This window comes from Gadus macrocephalus, chromosome 4, assembly GCF_031168955.1.
Source record: "Gadus macrocephalus chromosome 4, ASM3116895v1".
NCBI classification, from domain to species: Eukaryota; Metazoa; Chordata; class Actinopteri; order Gadiformes; family Gadidae; genus Gadus; species Gadus macrocephalus.
The window spans coordinates 26898105-26920739 of NC_082385.1; the positions used below are offsets into that span (position 1 = coordinate 26898105).

General features: G+C 41.9%; 2 protein-coding genes across 2 annotated transcripts in view; both read left to right on the forward strand.

Annotated features, from left to right (window-relative positions):
• The first annotated feature begins 3384 nt into the window (after positions 1-3384).
• LOC132456460 (dipeptidyl peptidase 4-like) lies at positions 3385-21820 on the forward strand. The gene is made up of 26 exons (XM_060050818.1): positions 3385-3659; positions 3773-3860; positions 4892-4987; positions 5339-5430; positions 6725-6799; positions 6946-6998; positions 7657-7726; positions 7882-8002; positions 8409-8563; positions 10712-10809; positions 11228-11357; positions 11843-11881; positions 12284-12379; positions 15611-15684; positions 16011-16064; positions 16416-16537; positions 17158-17205; positions 17520-17618; positions 17976-18045; positions 18865-19059; positions 19897-19951; positions 20164-20263; positions 20507-20565; positions 20667-20739; positions 20976-21049; positions 21164-21820. The coding sequence occupies exons 1-26, from the start codon at positions 3657-3659 to the stop codon at positions 21254-21256; spliced, it is 2232 nt and encodes a 743-aa protein (XP_059906801.1). The 5' UTR covers positions 3385-3656; the 3' UTR covers positions 21257-21820.
• Positions 21821-22478: 658 nt separating this feature from the next.
• Positions 22479-22635, forward strand: part of LOC132456467 (pro-glucagon-like) — a 4317-nt gene continuing 4160 nt past the window's right edge. The window contains exon 1 of the mRNA XM_060050828.1: positions 22479-22548. The gene's annotated coding sequence lies outside the window, so the exon portion shown is untranslated. The remainder of the gene's footprint in view (positions 22549-22635) is intronic.

Sequence of the window (22635 nt, forward strand, 5' to 3'; positions counted from 1 at the left end):
CGTTTGAATCTTGCTTCACTGTTGTATTTATTTTAGCACATTTGGGTTGTTTCTTTAAGGAGCGGGCGTGTTATGACCCTTTTTCATAATTGAAAGTTATGTGTTTGTGTTTGTGCCCCTGCCTGTGATCATGTTTCCTTGCATGCTAGCCTTTTTGTTTGAGTTGATGATGATGGTAACTTAAGTGGTGGACATGCTTAATGTGTGGGTGTGATCCCAACTGATTGGCAGCCTGGTTTAAAAATGTAACGTGGACCACTCCTTGGTAGCTGGCTCACCCACCCATTGTTTGGTTGTAGTTTGAGATGTTTTTGTGCATATGTGTTTTTGTCTTTGGTAAGTTTGTTCAGTTAAAGGTAAAATAAATGACTTGTCTTTCGGCGTTCAAACCCTGTTTGGATGGCTGAAGTTGAGGGATTCGGAGTAGGGAGGGGACAAAGTCCACGTTACAAGCTGGTCCCCCTAGGCCGGCCGTAACAGGGCATACCCCCCACAGACTTTATATTTTATTATACTTGATCTCTTTCCTTCTTCTCTTCTTTCCCCATCTCCTCTTCTGTTTACTTAACCTCTGTCTTCCTCTCTGTCCGTCTTTCCACCCTCAAGAGATTGTTTTCCTTATAGTCTTTTTACTCAATGCTCTGTTTTCGTCTCCTATTCCCTTCCCTCCCATCCCGTCCAGGCCTTTCTGTTTTACTAAGGAAACACGATGTTTGGGTGTGAAGTTATTAATTTTTGTCCTGGGCTCCAGCATGTTATTCATGAAGACCCAACTTTCCCATTTCTGAACAGCCCTTTCCTATGGGACGAAAAATCTGCCAACACCCACTAACATCTGGCTGCATTATTGGAGGCATGTCGCAATCAGCGTGCATTCCTAGAATTAATCGCCGTTGTCACGGCGATTTATCGGCCCCAGCTCCGATCGGCAGTGATGGAAAAAGGACTCGCTTATTTCGCAGCTTTATAGGTGAAGTTCCGCACGTTGACGCGTCAACAGACAGGAGCATCATGCGAAGGCCATGTTGTTATTCTATCCCAGTGTGGAGTGTGTGTGGATGATGGCCGGTTTAGACAACCTCACCCGGTCTGAGACACACCGATTGGAATCTAGGGCTTGGTGAGGATGCAAAACTGTTGTACACTGGGACCTAGCCAGGGTTTGAAAAGTGTAGGGCCTGGTGAGGGCCCTACACTGTGCGTGCCTAATTCACCAAACTGAATTAGGCACGTACTAAGCTCTGAGAAATGTTCAACTGCTAATTCCCTTATACATGTTTTAGTATTTAGTCCCCAATTTTATTCCTCTATAAGGTCACAAAAAATTGGGTGAGCTCATAGCTGGCTACGGGCATGGTTATATATTGAGCAATGTCCACAAGTTAAGCCAGTCATCTCTAAACACATTCAGAGAGAGATTTCCTGTAAGACAACACCAGCGTCATGTATCATTGTCTGCAAACCTTACAATAAACCGGTCTTTCAGCAACAACACCCTGTCTAGAGAAGCCCAGTAAGAGTCACCAAGGTGTCGTGTAGTGTTGGACATTGCTACACAGTGTTGGAATAAAAGATTGAATAAGTAACAGATAAAAAACGTTCCCAACACAACATTTTTCTTGGCCTCCATGCTGGAATCCTGGCTGTGTCCGTCTCCGTCTCAGACGCCCTCTCTTAGCTGAATACTGAATCTATTCAAATCTCCGAGCCAAGAAATCAATTTCCCCTCCCATTTCCAGAATTATCTCTGCCTGATTACTTTGTTCCTACATGCCATTGATAGTTTGACATCCCCATTGCATTTAGCACTAAAGTAATAAAGATATATGATATCTATAATACATAATCATTATATTATATATATATTTAATAACATCAATACGCAACCAAGGGATGTGTGTATAGTGTGTGCATCTGCCTACTTTTCCATAATCGCTGTATAAAGATGGAACAATGCCACATTGAAGTTAAAATTATGAATTACATTGATTGATTTAAATAACCATCCATCCAGATGAAAATGGAGCCTAGTCTCTCTCTCTATCTCTCTCTCTCTCCCTCCCTCTCTCTCTCTCTGTCTGTCTCCTCTCTCTCTCTCCCTCACTCTCACTCTCCCCCTCTCTTTCTCTCTCTCTCTCTCTCTCTCACACACACACACATACACGCACAAAAATACACACACACACAAACAAACACACAAAAGATGTGCACACGAAGTGGCCAATCCAGCACATCTCAGTGATTTTAATCGGGGATTAGTGTCACACACTAAAATGAAGCCACCCCGTGAATCTGGCTCTTCAAACAAGACTCGCTGCATTAGTTGATCCAGAGAAACCCTGTTTGTTTGCCCAGCGAGAGGAACAGGTGCGAGAGATGATACCTATTTCCCATAAAGGAAGATGCACCTATTTGTTATGCTTTTAAAGGGCTTTTAGCGCTCAGTTCGGACGATCAACACTTTATAGTATGTACCCAAACAGACAGAGAAAGATAGAGAGAGAGACTGAAAGAAAGAAAGAGAGGGAGAGTGACAGAGATAGAGAGAGGATCTGGCTTCTTTTTACTAGCCTGATCAATGTCAGCCCCAGGTGAGCTCTATATATCTACTCCATGACGTCCATGGAATTTGTGGCCATTGAGGAATCTTTATCCATTCATGTCTATATGTTGGCTATTCAAGTGTTGCACAATGCCATAGGCCAACTGTAAGAATACAAGGCCTTCGGGACTGAATAGTGCAACACTTCAAGTAAAGTTTAAACAGAGTATTAACATTTGCAAGGTATTTGTGTGTGTGTGTGTGTGTGTGTGTGTGTGTGTGTGTGTGTGTGTGTGTGTGTGTGTGTGTGTGTGTGTGTGTGTGTGTGTGTGTGTGTGTGTGTGTGTGTGTGTGTGTGTGTGTGTGTGTGCGTGAGTTTTTGTGTGTAGGCGTGCGTGTGTGTAGGTGTGCGTGTGTGTAGCCGTGTGAGTGTGTGTGTGTGTGTGTGTGTGTGTGTGTGTGTGTGTGTGTGTGTGTGTGTGTGTGTGTGTGCATCATTAAACTACACTACAGTAGGCCTATCCTGAAGAACTGTAGATAAATCAAACATTATTTCCTGCATATTTTTTGCCGAACTACATATCTACAGCAAATACATAAACACATCCTGAGTAGGTCCCTTCAGTAAACTACTCCCTAATTTGAAATGCTAGAGAAAAAAACATACAATCCTGCATGAGTGATAATCATTTTTAGAAATTGTAATAGCAGAAACAGTCAGTTCCTGTTCCATAGCAATTAGTGCAAAAATAACTTTACTGTGTGCATTTTCAAAAAGTCTTACGTATTTCAAGTCTTAGGTAGGCTATACACTACCCTCCCCATTACGGCTACTCCAGCACTTTGGGGAGTTTATAGATGTGTGACGGCCAGGCAACTTCCTCTGACATGCAAGTACAGCTTCACATCGCCTTCCACCAACTTTACTCCGCTTCTCTCTTTTATGGGACCTCATTTGAGTAGTACGGTTGGATAATGTTTAACCGCCTCCTCAGTAGTGTCACATAACTTTATTCGACTTTCACCTCATTGCATCTACTGCCACTGTCGCCTTACCTTCACATGCACTCCTGAGGTTGAACGACTATACTATTCTTCACGTCAGCGCCCAAAAATGGTGAGTAGCCTAACGCCCGGGGTTTCTTCACAGTTGACACTGAGAATGTCAACATGTGAGCCCAGCAACAGCCTTTTTCATTTGGGGACTTTTATTGTGTGATCTCCTCCCAGGTTTCCGTCGCCAAGGTGCTGCTCGGTGTGCTCGGGTTCGCCTTGGTTGTCATCCTGATCGCCGTGCCCACGGCCATCTATTTGAGCGGTGAGTCACGCGCCCGCCGACCACCGAAACCCATGTGACTGCCGCGGGGTTAGACGGGTTTGAGTGAGCGGTGCAAAACTAATGTTTCGGAAACTAACGCGCTCCATACTGCATATACCGCTACTGCATGTATTGACCACGGATAAACGAAGTTCATCTCTAACGTGCGCGCAGGCACGCACTGGCACACACACACACACACACACACACACACACACACACACACACACACACACACACACACACACACACACACACACACACACACACACACACACAGTCCAAAACAAGATTAGCAGGCAACCTTTCCTTTATCACTGTCAAATAGTCTGCAAAATTAATTTCATGTTATTAGTTATTTTATTTATTTCCAGCATTTTTTTCATTTTAGAGTGGGCTTTTTTTTGTCACTGATGTCAGTATGATTCTGGTTATGCAGTAGGCCAACTTACTGTGATGTATTAGTTATGACATTAAGGCCTATCATGCTTAATGTGCGGCCAGGTAGTGATTTCCTAATTTCCTAATTTTGTTTTTGGACCAATCCAGCAATAATGACCGAAAGTGATTTAAGCATCAGTTTAAAATATTCATTGTTTATTTTAGGAGAAACAATGATCATTACAAAAGTAAACAAAATACATCTGTCGTAGCGCTTTGCCCGCATAGGCCGATCCTTGCCATCACCATCAGACAAGCTTTGTCTACCGTGCGAACTGTACCAAATGAAACCTTAAGAAAAGAATATCATCACACCTATTACAGTACTTTACTCAGGGTGTGTCTTTGTGTGTGTGTGTGTGTGTGTGTGTGTGTGTGTGTGTGTGTGTGTGTGTGTGTGTGTGTGTGTGTGTGTGCATGTGCGTGAAAGTGAGTGTGTGCACATGTGTGTGTGTGTGGGTGTGTGTGTGTGTGTGTTTGTGTGTCTGCATGCGTGCGTGCGTGCGCGTGCGTGCACACATGGTTGTGTGTGTGTGCACATACACCGCGATATGGTGAGTTCTCACCCTGGCTCACGTCTGTCCCTCCAGATGACACTGGTAGTGACAGCCGGCGGCCGTTCAGCCTGCAAGATGTCTTCAACGACACCCTCAACCCACGCTCCTACAATCTGAGGTGGATTTCAGGTGAAAGACCCCAAAGAAAACAGGAAACTGTGTGTGTGTGTGTGTGTGTGTGTGTGTGTGTGTGTGTGTGTGTGTGTGTGCGTGTGTGTGTGTGCGTGTGTGTGTGCGTGTGCGTGTGTGTGTGTGTGTGTGTGTTTAGAACAATGAAGGAATGACCATGATGAATGAGGATGTGAAATTCTCTCTCAAGTCCACAAACCCATACTGGAGTCAATATCGAACCACAATAAACATATTCAACTAACCCTTGGAACTATCAGACAGTCAGTTCAAAAGTCTTCCATCGGCATGACGTTGCCACCACGTTGCCATAACGTTTGTCTCGTCGCCTTTTTCTGTGTGTTCCCGCAGACAATGAGTACCTGCACCAGACCAACGGCTCGGTGTTCCGACACAACGCCGAATCCGGACAGTTTGAAGAGTTCTTGAACCAAACGCTATTTGTGAGTCACATAACGTCTCCCACATCCAAATGTGGGACGCAATATTGCAGTTTTGACCAGTTGAGATGCATTCTCATTTGTTGCAGTTTTTGCTTTCCACTTGCGTCATCACTAGGGCTGTAACGATACACAAACTCACGATTCGGTTTGTATCACGATTTTTGACCCACGGTTCGATACATCCCAGGATTTTTTTAAATTTAAAAAGCATTTTATTTAAACAACACTTGTATACCAATTAACTTCATGTAACATTTAATAACAAATCATTTGGAACACTGAACAGATTTGAACAGAAAGAATAATATTAAAGTAGCCTATAGCTAAATTAATAAAGAAATAACCAAAGATTGCAGTTGGAGGATGCTTTTTGCTGGTAGGCAAAAACCCTCAACTGTTTGGTTGGTTTAGTCAAATATCCTTATTAGCGCTTCTTATTAGGCTATGTAGCTTAAATAATGACAAAATCAGGCCGTATAGAATGCAACATGTTTAATAGCCTAACTTTCAATAGATGGGGAAAAACATGAACGTCGCAATAACGAGGCATAGTGAGCAGCATATATGTGTGTGCGCGAGAATGGCAGTGTGCGTGTGTGTGACGTCAGCGAGTGAGTGGACGAGCGAGGAGAGCGAGCGGCAGCGCGTGTGTCTAGTGAAGAAGCGAACAAGTCCGGTAGAATAAAGTACCCATCCTGTCAATAATCGGTGGCCGCTTCATTCCGACCTATAAGCAGACAAACTGCCAGTCAAATCACACAAAACAATAGAGACAGGATGACACAGGTAATTTTTTTCGCGCTTGGCCCACTCTGGATAAATGTCGTTCATATCGCATATGAGGACTTCGACGGCTGTGGAGAAATGCAATCCTCCGTACCCACGGAGAGCTGTGATCACAGAGAGGGCATCTCGTCGCATACCTACGGCATCGATAGGAGGGGGCGCTGTCGGCAGACTATTATTTAGACAAATTATTAGCAAATTTCAATCGGACAATTTGACCGGAGAGTTAGAAAGGGCATATCGCGCTTCTGCCTTCTCACACCGTGAGACAGGTTCGTGGCTTTGAGTGTCGCGATTTCGGTTTCGATACGCATATCGTTACAGCCCTAGTCATCACACAGAGGGGTGACATGATTACCGCTACTATCTCTATACATTTCTGTCCAAACATTCTCTACAAGACATCGCCCAATGATAGACACCCTCAGTATTCCTGTTAAAGTCGGATTTGTTGGCATAAGAAAATAATAATCGGGGTTCATTGACCTTTAACCTTTTAATCTCGCAGTTCGATCTCAATGCCAAAGATTACCAGCTGTCAGCCGACCACAAGTACGTGGCGTTCATGAGTAACTTCACAAAGGTTCGTGTACATTTCCCCTCGGGAGTCCGAAAAGTCTGCGAAATCCACCCCAAAAAAAAGCTAATTCAAATGCTGTCACAGTTTCGTCTAATGTCGTCGTTTTTAACAGTTGTCATTATCGTCTTCTCTCCTCTGTTTCCAATCAGCAATGGAGACATTCGTACTATGCCACCTACACCATTTACGACGTCGTCAACCGGTAGGCATCCTCTTGCTCTACACCTCGAACACCTTGGCGATTTCCCCCTCCAATGAGACGGAGGCAGTGTTTATTGCTAGAGCCATGAACCCTGACCCCTGATAAATGCTACGACCTGACTTCCTCTTTGCAATGCCGTGTGATGGAAAATGGTTATACAACCCCGTTAATCAATTAATTTGACAGTGCTGCAATTTGCTGGTCCCAGCGTACCTGTGGACATCCTCATGCAGGGAGTCTAATCCGATCCTACTTCCGGGTGGACACCCACGTGTGATTTAACTGTAGGGTAGACAGTGTGGATGGGAAAAGTTCACAACAGGGTTGCCTAGCTGTCAAAACTAGCACACGATTTATAGTTTAGAGTGGATCCCGACACACATATGAATAACATCTGCCCTATGTAACTTTTATACAGCAGCTGTTAACTTTTAATTTAATGTAGCATTTCATTGTTGTCCCAACCATGGGGAAATCTCAGACAGTAGCTGTCATAATAGTTAATCAGTGGCTTATCAACACTTTTTTCGTATTTAAGAAAAAGTCAGGTCAATGACTAAACAGCAAATTGATCCAAAATATCGAGCAGAAACCGATCAGATCACTCAAAATCACTGAAGGTCCCCTTTAACCTTTGACCTTGTTTCCATGGATACAGGCAACTCGTAGACACTGGAATCCAAGACAATGTCCAGTTTTTAGCATGGGCCCCCGAAGGAAATGGACTGGTGAGTCAAAACAGAGGACCAGTTTACATATGACAAACGTCTAGACTCTAAAATTTTGTTTTCTTTTATCAGAATTGTCCCTAGTTTGGGGTAGGGGAATCATGTGACTAATGAGTGTGAAGAAATGTTAACGTGTCCGCTATATCCCGCGGCAGGCCTACGTCTGGGAGAACGATGTGTACGTGATGAGCAACGCAATCAGCCCAGCAAAAAGGGTCACCAATAACGGAGAACACAACGTCATCCTGAACGGCATCCCCGACTGGGTGTACGAGGGTGAGTGGCAGGGGGTGTGCTGCAGAGTTGAGATTCTGTTTGAAATGTTGCAACAGGAAACGCACGCGATGCCAGTTGCAACATCCACTGAACCCCACCCAAATAAAATGAGATTTCTTTGGCCTATTTTTTAGTACCTTCTATTTTCTATTTCATTTTTTGATTTTAATTATTTTTTGGCAATTTGTGTCTATTAGCCTTTGTGTTTATACCTTCTTTGTGTCCGGTAGATTTTTAATAGAGTATGAAATAAAATTCATATTTGTCTTCGTTGACTCAAAAGGTGATCACAATGAAACTAACCAAAATAAAACTCTGAACTGTAATGATGTGCAGAGGGTTGAAGGAAAAATACCAAAATCAGAAGTTAATTAATCAATGAACTCCTCCTCTTTGTTCCCTTTAGAGGAGATGTACTCGTCCAATCAAGCGCTGTGGTGGTCGCCGGGCGGAAAGAACGTGGCCTATGCCCAGTTCAACGACACGGGTGTCCACAACATCGAGTACTCCTGGTACGGAGAGGAGCAGTACCCCACCACTGTCGTCATCCCCTACCCCAAGGTCGGCTCCACAAAATTATAATTACAATTTATTGAAATCATCACTTTTGAAAACAAACTTGAGCCCTTTACTGAAGGAGCGGAATAATACGGCAACGCTCCGTTCACGCACGTACAAAAACATAATTATTCGGTTCCTATTTTCAAGTCACAGCAGATATACGAACCGAACTTCGCTCTCATTGTGCCGTGGGCTTTGTGAAAAAAAAGTATATCAATGCATTTTTTGGACGTTGGCTTTGCCTGCTGTATTGTTTGGTCTGAATGTGATCGTTTTTTTTCAACTAGAGAGGATTGATTTTTCGTGCCTTTTTATCCAGCATTGTAAAGTATAGTTGAGCAGCAGGCACGTGCAGAGGGGGGGGGCTATGGGTGCCCGAGCCCCTGCCCTTGTCCCTCTGAAGGACCAAAGTGCCCTTTTGAGTGGTCATTTACATTTTCAATGCTTTATAAAATTACACATGAACAATTAAACATTCACATGTGAATCAATTATTCGAGAATAAAAATGTCTAAAAGTAATAATATAGAAGTAAAGTTTGTACTTTGTAGCCTCGTTTACCAGCGCTCAGTGCGCTACTGCCGCTGGGTGACGTCATAGGCTATCAACGTGACCTTTCCCCTTTGCCTGCCTGCACGATACGCTTGTTGTTTTAAGAGACGGTACAACGCAGGGTAAGATCACAGTCAGACACAGATAGTTGTTTCCAAAACCATTAAGTTGATAATGCTAAATAAACTGTAACAGTTATCTCGTTTTGTAGTGTCATTTTGAAGTATAGGCCTATGTTTGCCAGCAAAAGCTTTTCAACAAGCATCGTTTTAACTGACCTGTGAAAGTGGCTACCACTCGGTTTATTTTCTATAGCCTACCAGCTAGCTATACAGCTAACCTATCTGGGAAACCTTTTGAAATTGCAAAGGGGAAAGCATACATCGTTATATTGAATCTGTATACTCTGTAGCAGTGGCGGTGGGTCAATAGCGGGTGCTAGGGCGCCACTGTCATGCCAAATTTGTACCGGCTGCCAAATTTGTACCGGGCGTGTCATCCATACGTAATCCATTCCAAACCTGCCTGGCAACAGATGATCGCGTCGTCCGTTGCCGGGCAGGTTTCAAAAAACATTCGCGCTCATGTTGCCAAAGACGAAGTAACATAATACAGATAACGGATCGCTAGATAACACTTGTTTTTACTTTATATTTGTATTGTATTTAATTGTTCAATCAAATTTAGCTAGCAAACTGAGTGTTTAAAGCGGGTTTCAAAAAACATTCGCGCTCATGTTGCCAAAGACGAAGTAACATAATACAGATAACGGATCGCTAGATAACACTTGTTTTTACTTTATATTTGTATTGTATTTAATTGTTCAATCAAATTTAGCTAGCAAACTGAGTGTTTAAAGCGGGTTTCAAAAAACATTCACGCTCATGTTGCCAAAGACGAAATAACATAATACAGAAAACGGATCGCTAGATAACACTTGTTTTTACTTTATATTTGTATTGTATTTAATTGTTCAATCAAATTTAGGAAGTAAACTGAGTGTTTAAAGCAGGTCAAGGACGAAATAGCACAATACAGATAACGGATCGCTAGATAGAAGGTTCGCGAATGTTCGTGAACATTTCACGTCATTCGACGCGATCGTCCGTTGCCAGGCAACGGACGACGCGGTACAAATTTGGCATGACACCGCCCCTCGATGAAATGGTCACTTGAATATATCTGCCAACTATTAATCAACTATTATCAAATACGAAATAAATCAACAAAAATACATAGCGTTTATCCTCGTTTAATTGTGTGATATACTTGTCACTGCCAGCAACCATTTAAATGCGTCTGAACGTCAATGATTTGGGCTAGGCTAGTTATTGGTCCTTCGAAGTAAAGCCCTCCTCCAAGTCAGGGGCGCCGGCCACGTTGAAGTCAATGTAAGCTTGCTAACTTTTTGCTGTCTATCAAGCAGAGACAGCTTTTCATTCTACAGATGTTAATCCCCTACCTACATGCTCCCTAATCCAATGTTCGTCTGTAAAATGACCACAGATTTGATAGACCTTTTGAGTAGCCATATATCATCTCGGATATTTTGATTGATTCTCCATCTTGTTTCCCCCCTTGTTGTTTGCGTGGCAGCCCGGAACCCCAAACTCTGTCGCCAAGCTGTTTGTGGTCAACGCAAATGACCCACAAACGGTCATGCCAGTCATCATTCCGGCCTTCTTTAACACAGGGTAACGTAGAATGCAGTACAGTACCGAACAATCCTGCATAGCAGAGCAGACCTTTTGGGACTCACTTATGGATGTACTTTTGCCACAGAACCCAACCGAATATTTTGTGCCGAAGTGAAATAAACCACACATTTAAATGACCCTGTCAAAAATAATTAACATTTCTCTATCTGTATTGTCCTTCATACAATGTTCATTTTCCAGTCTTCATAAATATTGATGATCAAATCGACCATTTTCATTTATATTGCGGCCGTCCAGCGACCCACTTGGTCCACTAACGGCCCGTGAGTCCGTGACCCACATATTGAAAAACAATCAGAGTTGCAATACTTTCATAAAGAAGTGTATTTCATGTACACGATGGAAGAATGTATTTTTCGATTGAGTTAATAATCTTTAAATTCCCGTTCGAAAGCGATCACTACCTGGCGACGGTCACCTGGGTAACGGACGACCGCCTGGCCGTTCAGTGGCTGAAGAGGAAACAAGAATACCTCCTCCTGCAGATCTACGAATTGGTCATGGGTTCCTGGGTTACTCGGGAGGTGACCCACAAATCTATGACTTTATCCATCTATCTATCAATGAATCTGTCCAGCTATATATCTATCTCTCAAGAACTATCTATCTGATTACAATCCATCACTCACCCTATCGCTCTATCTCAATCTGAAGTTTATTGAGGATTTTGTAAGATGAACCACAGAGGATGCTGTTGCAGTAGTCGAGTCTGAAAGTTATGAGGGCCTCTATCAATCTATATAAAATAAATATATATATGTATATATATATATATACATATATATATCTTTGCATCTATCTATCTGTATTCAACTCTTTGTATCTGTCTATCTGTCAGTCTGTCTACTCTATCAATCCATCCATTGATTGATCCTTCTATCGTCTATGAACCTATACATATTTATAAGTCTTTGTTTTATATCTATCTATATCTATATCTATATATATATATATATATCTGTAACCAAATCTTCTTTATGAAAAGTGTACTATTTCCCATTTATTTCAGCGCCTGGCATTGAATCAAACTAATGGCTGGATCGGCAGGGTACGTGACTTTTATACCTGTACACCAATAATACAGATAATAGAAGCGTTTGTCTGTTAGTTTATGGCACATACTCTGGTAGAGCTAGCATGTCAGCATTTCTGTTAAATATTGTGATAACACTTGCATCCTAGCATGTTAGCGTAATACACACTGATAACAATAATGATGATAAAGATAATGCTAGCGGGCTAACATGTAAGCCTGTCGGTTAGCATGCAATACACACAAACATGATAATGCTAGCATGTTAACGTGACGTATGTTAGCATACTACCAATGTTAGCTTGACGGTTAGCATGCAGTACACACATAGGGATAATGCTAGCGTGCTTACATGTTAACGTGACGGTAATTCTACAATAAAAAATTATGTTCTCATCCACGCCGGCCCTCTTATAGTTTTCCCCAGATGAACCTGTGTTTGCGGCAGATGAATCATATTACCTAGTGATGAGCAACAGCTACGGATATAAACACATCCATCATGTGGTTGGGGTGAGTGGCGGCCTCTTCTGCTTTTACCATGTTTAGTCACAGGATATTGTTTAAGATTAGGCGCAACATAGTGGTCAACGCAGTGTTCATGTGCTGTTCATCAAATATGACACGTTCATTTTGTGTTTCGGGAGAATAGAATGAACGTGTGATTCTACATTGAACAGAAATCAAATGAAATATAATATAATTTGTCCGATTTTACTTTGGCTCCAAATTACTCTAAATCTAATTAGCAAAGAAAACGTTGTATGTTGAAGTTTTTATGTAAAACTACCCTCAAACCACTAAAAACACCTTAAATTGTAGTATTAAAGGTCAAATCTGTAGCTCTGACACAGAGCGTTAAAAATTGGTACTGCAGTCCAAATTCACAATATTACAGAGTTGTCTCCGCCCCCTCCCCCCCGGACTCATAGCTCATAGCGGGTTGCCAGGTTGAGGTCACTGAGTGAACACAAGCGCAAGACAAGCTGTGCAAAAATGCATATTTTGATGCAAGAGCACAGAGTTTTACAATGACAAACGACAACGAGTTGACCCGTTGATGTATACGTTTGCAATTTATCTATTGTTTGCATATTATAAACCTTGCATCCATGCATCGGGCTTCCATCTTGAAAGCCTTCTGGGCTCTAATGGGGATTCTCCATTACACTACACTGGCCCAACCTAACTCGGTTTGACTCTTTATAGCAGACCAATAGGGCCGGGGTTTGTCCCTCCATGACAACAGGGCTACCCGCTTGATGGTGTGGCTTTAACTTATGAACGTGCTTGTATCGAGTCGATGACTCAACAACACACGCACTTATTGTGGCCAATTTAGTTTTATATTATAGCCTAGCATTAAGTTTGATTGATTCGTTTAAGAGACATTTGATTAGGGTTGTTTCAGACGGACGGAACACACGCAATCATATCATTCAGTTTGATGTTGGATTCTTGTTAACACTTTGAACAATGTTTAACATAAATTTCGCAGACTACCACACAATATCCTTTAATATAAGGAAAAAAACGTGTTGAATAATAATTTTAGCGATCTAATAGTGTGAAATATTGTCCAATCTCCAGTCTTTAGACCAAGACTAATCTGAAAGAAATCTGCCCTTTTTCATTGAGTTATTTTGTTTTGCAATTAAATACCGTCATACTAACATCACCGCTGTGATGTAGTAGTACATGTGTTAAATATTGTACCTTTTGTAACTTTATCGTGAGAGAAACAGCCAGGCATCAAACCATGCAGACTTACATAATCGGGAGATATTGATCACATTAACGGGGTCTAAAGGGGATAGGCGTCAGATTACGCTGGGGACGCCGGGGACAGGTCCCCACCAGATTTCGTCAAGGTTCATTTTGTACCCACCACTTGTAAAAAAAAAAATAATAATAATAATAATCAAGTTGAATTATTATGGATTATTACACGGGTCTTCTCAATGCAGTGGAACGCTCCGTTCACTTGCATGGGCTATTTACAACTTCCGGCGGTAAATTATATTTGATAATTCACCGTTGCTAAGTATAATTGAACGCTGTCAAGGAAAACAGAGGATGTTTTGCCTATAATTACGTCTTTGGTATCACCCCTCAAGTAGTCCGGTAACTTTTCAACCCCAGCGTCTTCGGTTGCTAAGCGACGTCACCGTCTTTGGCGGACTATTTCTCTGCAGATCAACACTACGAATGCTGGTAACAATTAAATTGTACAAAGACACACCATGCAAAGTAATTTTTTCGTTTTGACACGTAGCCGTGTAATAAGCGGGATAATGTGTAGAATGTCGCCGGTCATTATCGAAATTAAGCCCCTTCAGTGGGAAGCAAGACACCTTCGCTGCGCGTCGGTGTCCTGTTCGCCCTGTCTGGGCTTATTTTCCCGATAATGACCGGCGTTCTATACATTATCCCCTACTTATTACACGGCTCTTCTCAATGCTGTAGACTGCTCCATTCACTTGCATGGGCCTTCCTAACGTTCAGCTGTCAATTATTTTGTTTATTACACGGCTCTTCTCAATGCAGTGGAATGCTCACGTCCACCATATTGACCGCTGTCAAGGAAAGTGTTTTTTTTTGCCTCTGATTCACGTCATCTGTATCACTCTGCAGTCCGGTAACTTATCAACCCCAGCGTATTCGGTTGCTAAGCGACGTCAACAACTTTGGCAAACTATTTCTCTGCTGATCAACGATATGAATGATAACAAATACATTGGAAAAAGACACACTGTGTGAAGTTATTTTTTCGATTTGGCAAGTAGCCATTACTAATAATACCAATACTCTGGCTGGGATGATGAGGCATCTGACAATCAAGTCATTTTAGCCAGAATAAAAGCACCAGAGCAGGTTGCTAGTACCATGGACAGTATCAGAACGATAACCTGTTGAACTAAATGGATGTGGTAGACTACACCACGGGATGCATCTGCAGACCACTGCCACATAAATAAAGGTAAGACGCAATATTTATTGCTTAAGATTTGCTGGTGCTGTGGCGAGGTCTTTTGTGGTTTTTTGCACTCAAGTGGTCGGCTGTTTTAAATTGCAATTGATAGTCGGTGGAGTCAGTCTCTTGTTGACACAAGTGACTTTTGGTCATTCTTGCTTTGCTTGAATTCTGGAATAATTGTGGGGGGACTGCATCAGTTTTGGTCAGAATGCCTGATGTAGGCTAGTTTTGATGGAATGCGTGTTGTGAATTGAGAACAGCCAGCTCATGATGTGATACAGCGTTCAGCTGTGCAACAAATATTTTTTTCTTTTTCATTCTTGACGACTTTTGTAGGCCACACGTTTGGCCCTTCTGAACTTAAACACGCAGTTAAATTCATTTCCTAGCTCCTCTTGTTTATGTTGTTAGCTTAGCCATATCATGTCACGTTGTCAACATTGGATCCATGGAGCAGAACATAGTGGGTCATTTGTCCGATGCTTTTTGGAAACGTTTTCTTCATTAAAACGTGCCGGACAGATTTTGCCTACATTTTATTCCTTAGTAATTAGCTACATGGGTATGCCGTCTTTCAGAACCTTTCATCATCGGCACTAAAGTGAGAAAAAAAGAGCGCATCCTCATTGTACCCAGCACTTCTGAAAATGCACTTCCGAATGCGTCTCTGTCCCCAGCACATTTCAAACCAAACAGACGCCGTGTGATGAATGCTACAGTCCCGATGATCTACGTTTAAGTTGACATTGTATCTTCATGTCTGACAGGGAGTTGCCACGCCCATCACAACCGGGACGTGGGAAGTGGTCAACATCCTCAAAGTGATGGCTGATGGCACCGTGTGAGTTGGGATTGGTCATCCATGAGTATGAGTGGCCGGAAAAGTTCACAAGATGGTTGCCTAGCTGCCAAAACAGCTAGGCGATGTGTCGGAGTGGATACCAAAACGTGTATTACATCTGCACTATGTAACTTCTATACCGCAACTTTTAACTTTAAATTAAATGTAGGATTTCATTGTTGTCCAAACCATGTGGAATTTTTATGATAATGATTTTATGATCTCAAAAGAGCAGAGAGCTATTGTTCTTATTCTAATGACATGTTAATACTACTATGTTATACTATTACTAATACTACTTAACTATGATCTTTTTCTGTCCCCAGGTATTATTCAAGTAATGAAGATGGAGCTAGAGCCGGAGGCCGCAATGTTTACAAGTACGTTTGTGTGTGTGTGTGTGTGTGTGTGTGTGTGTGTGTGTGTGTGTGTGTGTGTGTGTGTGTGTGTGTGTGTGTGTGTGTGTGTGTGTGTGTGTGTGTGTGTGTGTGCAAATTAGTATTAGAATTGATGCATTACTAAATGCAATGCTGTGTTTAAAAAAATATATATAAATTTCGTTTTAAGTATCTATTTATCTTTCACATGTAAAGTGTGTGTGTGTGTGTGTGTGTGTGTGTGTGTGTGTGTGTGTGTGTGTGTGTGTGTGTGTGTGTGTGTGTGTGTGTGTGTGTGTGTGTGTGTGTGTGTGTGTGTGTGTGTGTGTGTGTGTGTGTGTGTGTCATGTGCAGGTTGACCACCAACGGAACGTCAACCCAAAGGGAGTGTCTGACGTGCACATTTCATAAAGACTGCCAATACAACTCAGCCTCCTTCAGCCACAACGCCTCCTTCTACCGTGTGTCCTGCCAGGGTGCGTCCACACACCTTCTCACTGTATTTGTAACTGTTTCCTGGATTCATTGAAGCTAGATATGGCCATTTGGAGAAACCGGCCAGAGAAAGGTTGATTTAGCTCGGAGCCGGAAGTATACAAACGTAAACCTCCTACGTCTTTCTCACTAGCTCACTAGCTTTAGCTAAAGGTCTGCCTTGCCACAAGGGAAACTCTGGTCATGAGCGATGAATGCTTGCAGGTAGCCGGGTAGGCAGGTAGACTGACAGGTAGGCCATCCAATAATTTCATTCGGGCAGAATGAATCGATTGGACAGGATTATTACAGGCCTGTGACAGCCACAGATACCAGATTTATTTTCTGGTCAGAGCATTTTATTTATTGATTGCATTTCGGATTGGTTAAAGTAAATGAATAACAAATATGAGAATATTGTAAAATACACTCCCTACCCATAATTTAGGTTGTTTCTATTTATTTATCATTTTTTATTTTCTATCTATAGTCGTTTGTTTCGGTCTTCGTTTAATTCTGTCTTTGTTTCTTTGTTTCGTATTCCCACTTTGCATCCCTTCGCCATATTGCTTGTTTGTTGAGATAATTCATGGTTGACATTTTTTTCCTCTGTGCATCTCAGGTCCTGGCAGTCCGCGTTACTCCCTCATTAACAACATAAACAAAACAGGTACAGATCACCACAACATTTCATTAAGTTAAATTCAACTCGACTCAAATTTAATTGACAATTTCACAAAGCAAGCTTCATCAGCACGTGTGCGTCTGTTTCATTTCATCTGGGAGTTAAAAACCACGGTTAAATTTTTTGGTCACGTTACAAACATGAAGTGAAATCCATGCTTCGTGTACTTTGGGCTTCTGCGTTCATTGACGCTAAAACACAGCATGTGCATGTCAATGTGCTAAAAGACTGCAGAAAATTAGGGTTGGAACCCAGAACCCTTTGTCCCCACATAACCTGAGGTGTGTTGGTGTTTGTAGAGGACACAATCCTGGAAGACAACACTCAATTCCTCAACCTCATCTCCAACATCAGGACTCCAACCATGCAGCGCGGCATCCTCAAGGTCGGAGGGATCGGTAAGCTTCGCGAAAAAACGGACGACTTATCGGAAGTTGCGCCTGAGGACACGTGTTGATCGATATCCCAAAGGACCTCACTGATGATTCTATAATCATAACACTCTCTCCTGGCTTCACTTCAGCCATTGTCATTTGTCAAAATTATGACTTAAAAGTACAGATTCTGCCGAAGAGCATTTGGCGTGAGTGCGCTAACAATAGTAGCACTTTGGTGCATTGATTCTGCAACACGCACGTGTTATCGCCATGCCAGGAAAAATGTGATGATGGTTTAACCACCCAGAACTGTATCCTCCTTTGAGGAGGGTGAAGTGATTTTCACGTTGTTTCTTTTGTTTTTGTTTTTTCCGGCAGACATCGAGTATCAAATGACTTTACCACCCGGCTTCAGCGAGTCTAATAAGTATCCCTTACTGGTGGACGTGTAAGTGAATACATCATGTACTGTTATTCATGTTGTGTGTTGTCTGATTCATGTTGTGTTTGTCCCGCATTGTGTACAAGCAGAGTCTGTCTCCCAAAGGAGGGAGGCTTCAGGGTGGGCCAGGTAGATGGGATGGAAGGGAGCGTGAATGTATTGTAGTGAGAGGAATGTCTTTATACAAAGATTGTGATCTGAACGACCACAGGAGGAAACCAACTATTAGAAAGAGCTGTAAACAAACCCATGGACTACTGATACAATTTATATGACCGCCAGTGATGTGCAACGTAGTGTCTGCCTTTATGGTAGCCCTGCGTGAACTTTGCCCCCACTTTGTGAGTGGGTCAGAGCACTTGCTGCTCACTGGGTGAGTTTGTCTGTGTGTGCGTGTGTCTGTGTGTGTGTTTTTGTGTGGGCAAGGGAGGGCAGAAAAGTTTGGGAACCATTGGGTTAAGTAAACAAAGGTCCGATCACTATAACACAAATAAATCAGTTTAACAATCTTCCTCCCTGCGAAAAACACACAAACGTCAGTCCTCATAAACTAACCCTACATGCAAAATAAAACATCCCCTTGGTGAGTTTGTGAGGTACTTATCAGGTTTATCACACAGAACGAAACCCAGGTGGGTTATCCATCAATATCCATAAATCTTTTTATTTAATACGTGCCAAAAACACAAAGTGAATGAGGTAAAGTTTGGTCATGTAAGGGCACTCGAAACCTTTCTGTGCCTCATAATCGCATTCATCCTTATTCATAAACTCTAAGCCAGTTAACATCTGTTTCACTCCTCCAACCTACACCACCCGCTCCAGATACGCAGGTCCGTGCAGCCAGAAGGCAGACTACCGCTACAGGCTGGGCTGGTCCGAGTACCTGGCCAGCACTGAGAACATCATCGTGGCCAGCTTCGACGGAAGGGGAAGCGGTTACCGGGGCGACAAGCTAATGCACGCCATTTATCGGCGTCTGGGAACCTTTGAGGTGGAAGATCAAATCGCCGCTGTCCAGTAAGTGGATGACGGAGGATGAGGTGTTAAACTCTGCCGTTATAACCCCGCCCGGCAACAGCCGACCAGCGCTGGGGATTTTCCTTTTTTGGGCAGCCTATTTTTTTGAGAAAGTATTTCCCAATATAAAGCCCTTGGATCTATATTTGGAGTGTAAATGCGCACACGTATGCCTGGACGGTTGCGTACATACGCATGTAGCAATCATGATGAGATAGTGCGGTACTTAAAAAGGGTTTGTTATCCTGAACATCAAGTGAGGATGACATGTGCGTGCTTTTATCACAAGGAAAGTGTTAGTCACTGGTGGATAGTAAAGAGTCCAGGGTCATTATGGGTCCAATTAAGTTCTAGTAACTAGCTGTTAGAGCTGTTAGAATGTTAAGTAAAACATTCCCTTTAAAGACGCCATCACACAAATGATTACAGAATCGTCTTACTTGTAGGCTCCCTTCCGAGCAGTTTTTGAGAATTGTAAAAAAGGTCAAATCAAATTAAGAACCAACTTATCCTGAATTGTGTTAGTCGTTTTACTTCCAAGTCTAATATAGATTTCTACTCCTATTGCTGATGATCACAATTATGACATAGCTTTGTTGAGCGCTTGATCCTGATTGGTCTATTACGGCCTTCAGCAGTCAGTTATTTTTGTGCAGCAAACTAGTGCTATGAATAACAGACCGCTGCAATGGACCCTATTTCCAACTGTAGAATCTAACCGAATAACGCTCTATATTATTCCTTATGTATAGAATAGTAATTAATAAATATAAGCATTATTAGTATGAATAACTTAACTATACGTCAGGGTAAACTATAATGTAATGTTTATTTCAGAGAAATAACAAAAAAGGGCTTCATCGACGAGGGACGGATTGCAATTTGGGGCTGGGTATGTTTTCCATAAGTCGTCTTTACATTTGAACCTAATGTTTCATGTCTGTCACTCAAGCAGCACACACAATGTGCTAAAAGAGAGAGCCAATCACAGAAAGACAGATGTACCAACACACTCACACTGTAATTGAAAAAAAAAATTGTAATTTTAAATATAAAACATTGAATATAAACGTTATAATAATGTCTTTATTTATATATCCACAGTCCTACGGAGGCTACGTAACATCCATGGCGCTGGGAGCAGGAAGTGGAGTGTTTAAATGTGGAATGGCCGTGGCACCAGTGTCCAAGTGGGAGTATTATGGTATGTCCCTCTGCGACAGGATTATAATGTTAACATATTATCGATGCCAACACAGATCCCAATAAAGTTCAACGAATGATAACCATTTTAATGATTGAAATTGTTATTAATTGTGAAATATATACTCATCCCGTTAACTAGTTTGTCGAGTTTACTGCCACCAAAGACAATGTAATAAGTTATTGCAGTTATTGCATGATGTATGAAAGTACCAGTGATATTTTGTTCAATTTTTTGCTGCAGATTCTATCTATACGGAGAGGTACATGAACGAACCTAAGGACAACAAACAATTCTACATGGTAATTCGAGCTTTGTTGTTGGAAGGATATGTGAGTTATAGTCTGTGCTCATGGTTATACCTGTCTGGTTGTATTTGCTAATTATCTGTGCTCCTTTGTAGAATTCAACAGTCACTGCCAGGGCCAAGGAGTTCCATTCAGTGCAATACCTCCTGGTTCACGGCTTAGCAGACGGTACGACCTCACGACTCACGTAACCAATTGAAACAGACAGACAGACATAGATAGGCTGAGCTCAAGTCCAACACAAGGGTATTATTGTGCGGCATTGCCCTATTTCACATAGCCTCTTTGGGAGACAGGCTTACAGGTCTTTGCCTTTTCAGGACTGGTTTAGAGTATAATTACTGCCCCCTTGTTGTCAGAGATGGATTGAATGCAGCTTTAGATCTTTGTGTTGTTTTTTCTAGACAACGTCCACTTCCAGCAGGCAGCACAGATTTCTAAAGCACTGGTGGAGGAAGAGGTCGACTTTGAGGCCATGGTGAGTATTTAACACACACACACACACACACACACACACACACACACACACACACACACAAAGATATGGAATAATGTATCTTCACATGTATGTCATTCGCTGTGTGTTCTACAGTGGTACACCGACAAGGACCACGGCCTGGAGGGGGCAGCCAACGAGCACGTCTACACACTATTGAGCCACTTCCTGCTGAGATGCTTCGCCTGAGCGCTGAATTAATTACTACAGCAGTGTAATTCAAAGTGCAGCAGAAATCAAATAAGGCAATAAACCATAGATCATATGAAACTTAAATCTTGAATTACAAAAAGCGATAAAGTCATAACATGCAGAACAGTCATATGACTGAGGGCCAATATAGTGGGCCAGTTCAATTTAAAAGGGCTTTATGAAGTTGCTTTGTGTAAATGATAATAAATGTAATGGTTTGTTCTAAATGGTTTGATCAAAAGTGATTGATAATCCAAAGATATTGATCATATTTTTTTAAACAGTAAACGTCTTTTGGCTTGTACGTTTTGTGGCTTGCCGTCCAGAAATGTACATGTGTTAGAAATTGTCTGCAGGCAAACAAATGCGGGCGTATGGATGAAGGAATATTTAAATTTTCTCAAGTGGAACATTTAGGCATCCACTTGTTTTGAACTAACCATTTTGTAAGTGATACTCAAAGAACCTCATTTATTTATATGACTTCAGTTGAATACATTTTTCTTGTGGTTTGTTATGTGTCTTTGTCATTATGGAATTAAAGAAATAAGTAGTTTCTGATTTAATTGTGTGTCTCTTTTTTACTTTTCCTAATTTAGCACTTTATTCAAAATGAGTAACATGGCCACATAGGTTGCGTTTATATAAAATACAGAACGTAAATCCAACTAGCCCATCGGAATCGTGCTCATTGGGTTGCGTTACATTTTCTTTGTAGCCTAATGTGTTAGCTAGCTATGATAAATGGGATAAAAGGACACCAAAAATAGTGTATATTTTTTAAGTTTTTGTTGAAAACACAACATAAAACCCAGATACAAACTACACAAAATTATAATTTGATTCTCTAACTTAAATCCAATTCACGTTTGTAAAACTCTTCATCATCATCATCATCAACCCCCCAAAAATAATTTGTTGTCGTTAGCATACGGTGTCCATCGCAGGTAGCGTCTTGATGACACAGTAGCTGTGTATATGGATGGTATTATTCCCCGGGTGCTTTTATTGGACAGGATAATGTTTGATTTCGACACCTAAGTGACAGCCCATCACACGCATGGCCGCAGGTCCCGGCCCGTGAATCCGGTTAAAGTGTCCTCCAATTGGATCCGGGTCTAATGGGTCGCGACTAACGACCGGGTCGGGGTAGGGGTGCGTATATAAAGGCCGCTGGCCATATCTAGACCCTCAGATTCGCTGGAACTATCCCACACCGCCATCCCATTTTTCTTTCTTTTGTCTTTGTCTTTTTCTTTTCTTCCCGTTTGGAATTAGTTTTATCCAAGGTGGGTTTTTCTTGTTATCTTTGCATTTTTCACTTAGACTGAAAGAAAATGCGTTATTTCTAAAATGTGTGTGTGTGTGTGTGTGTG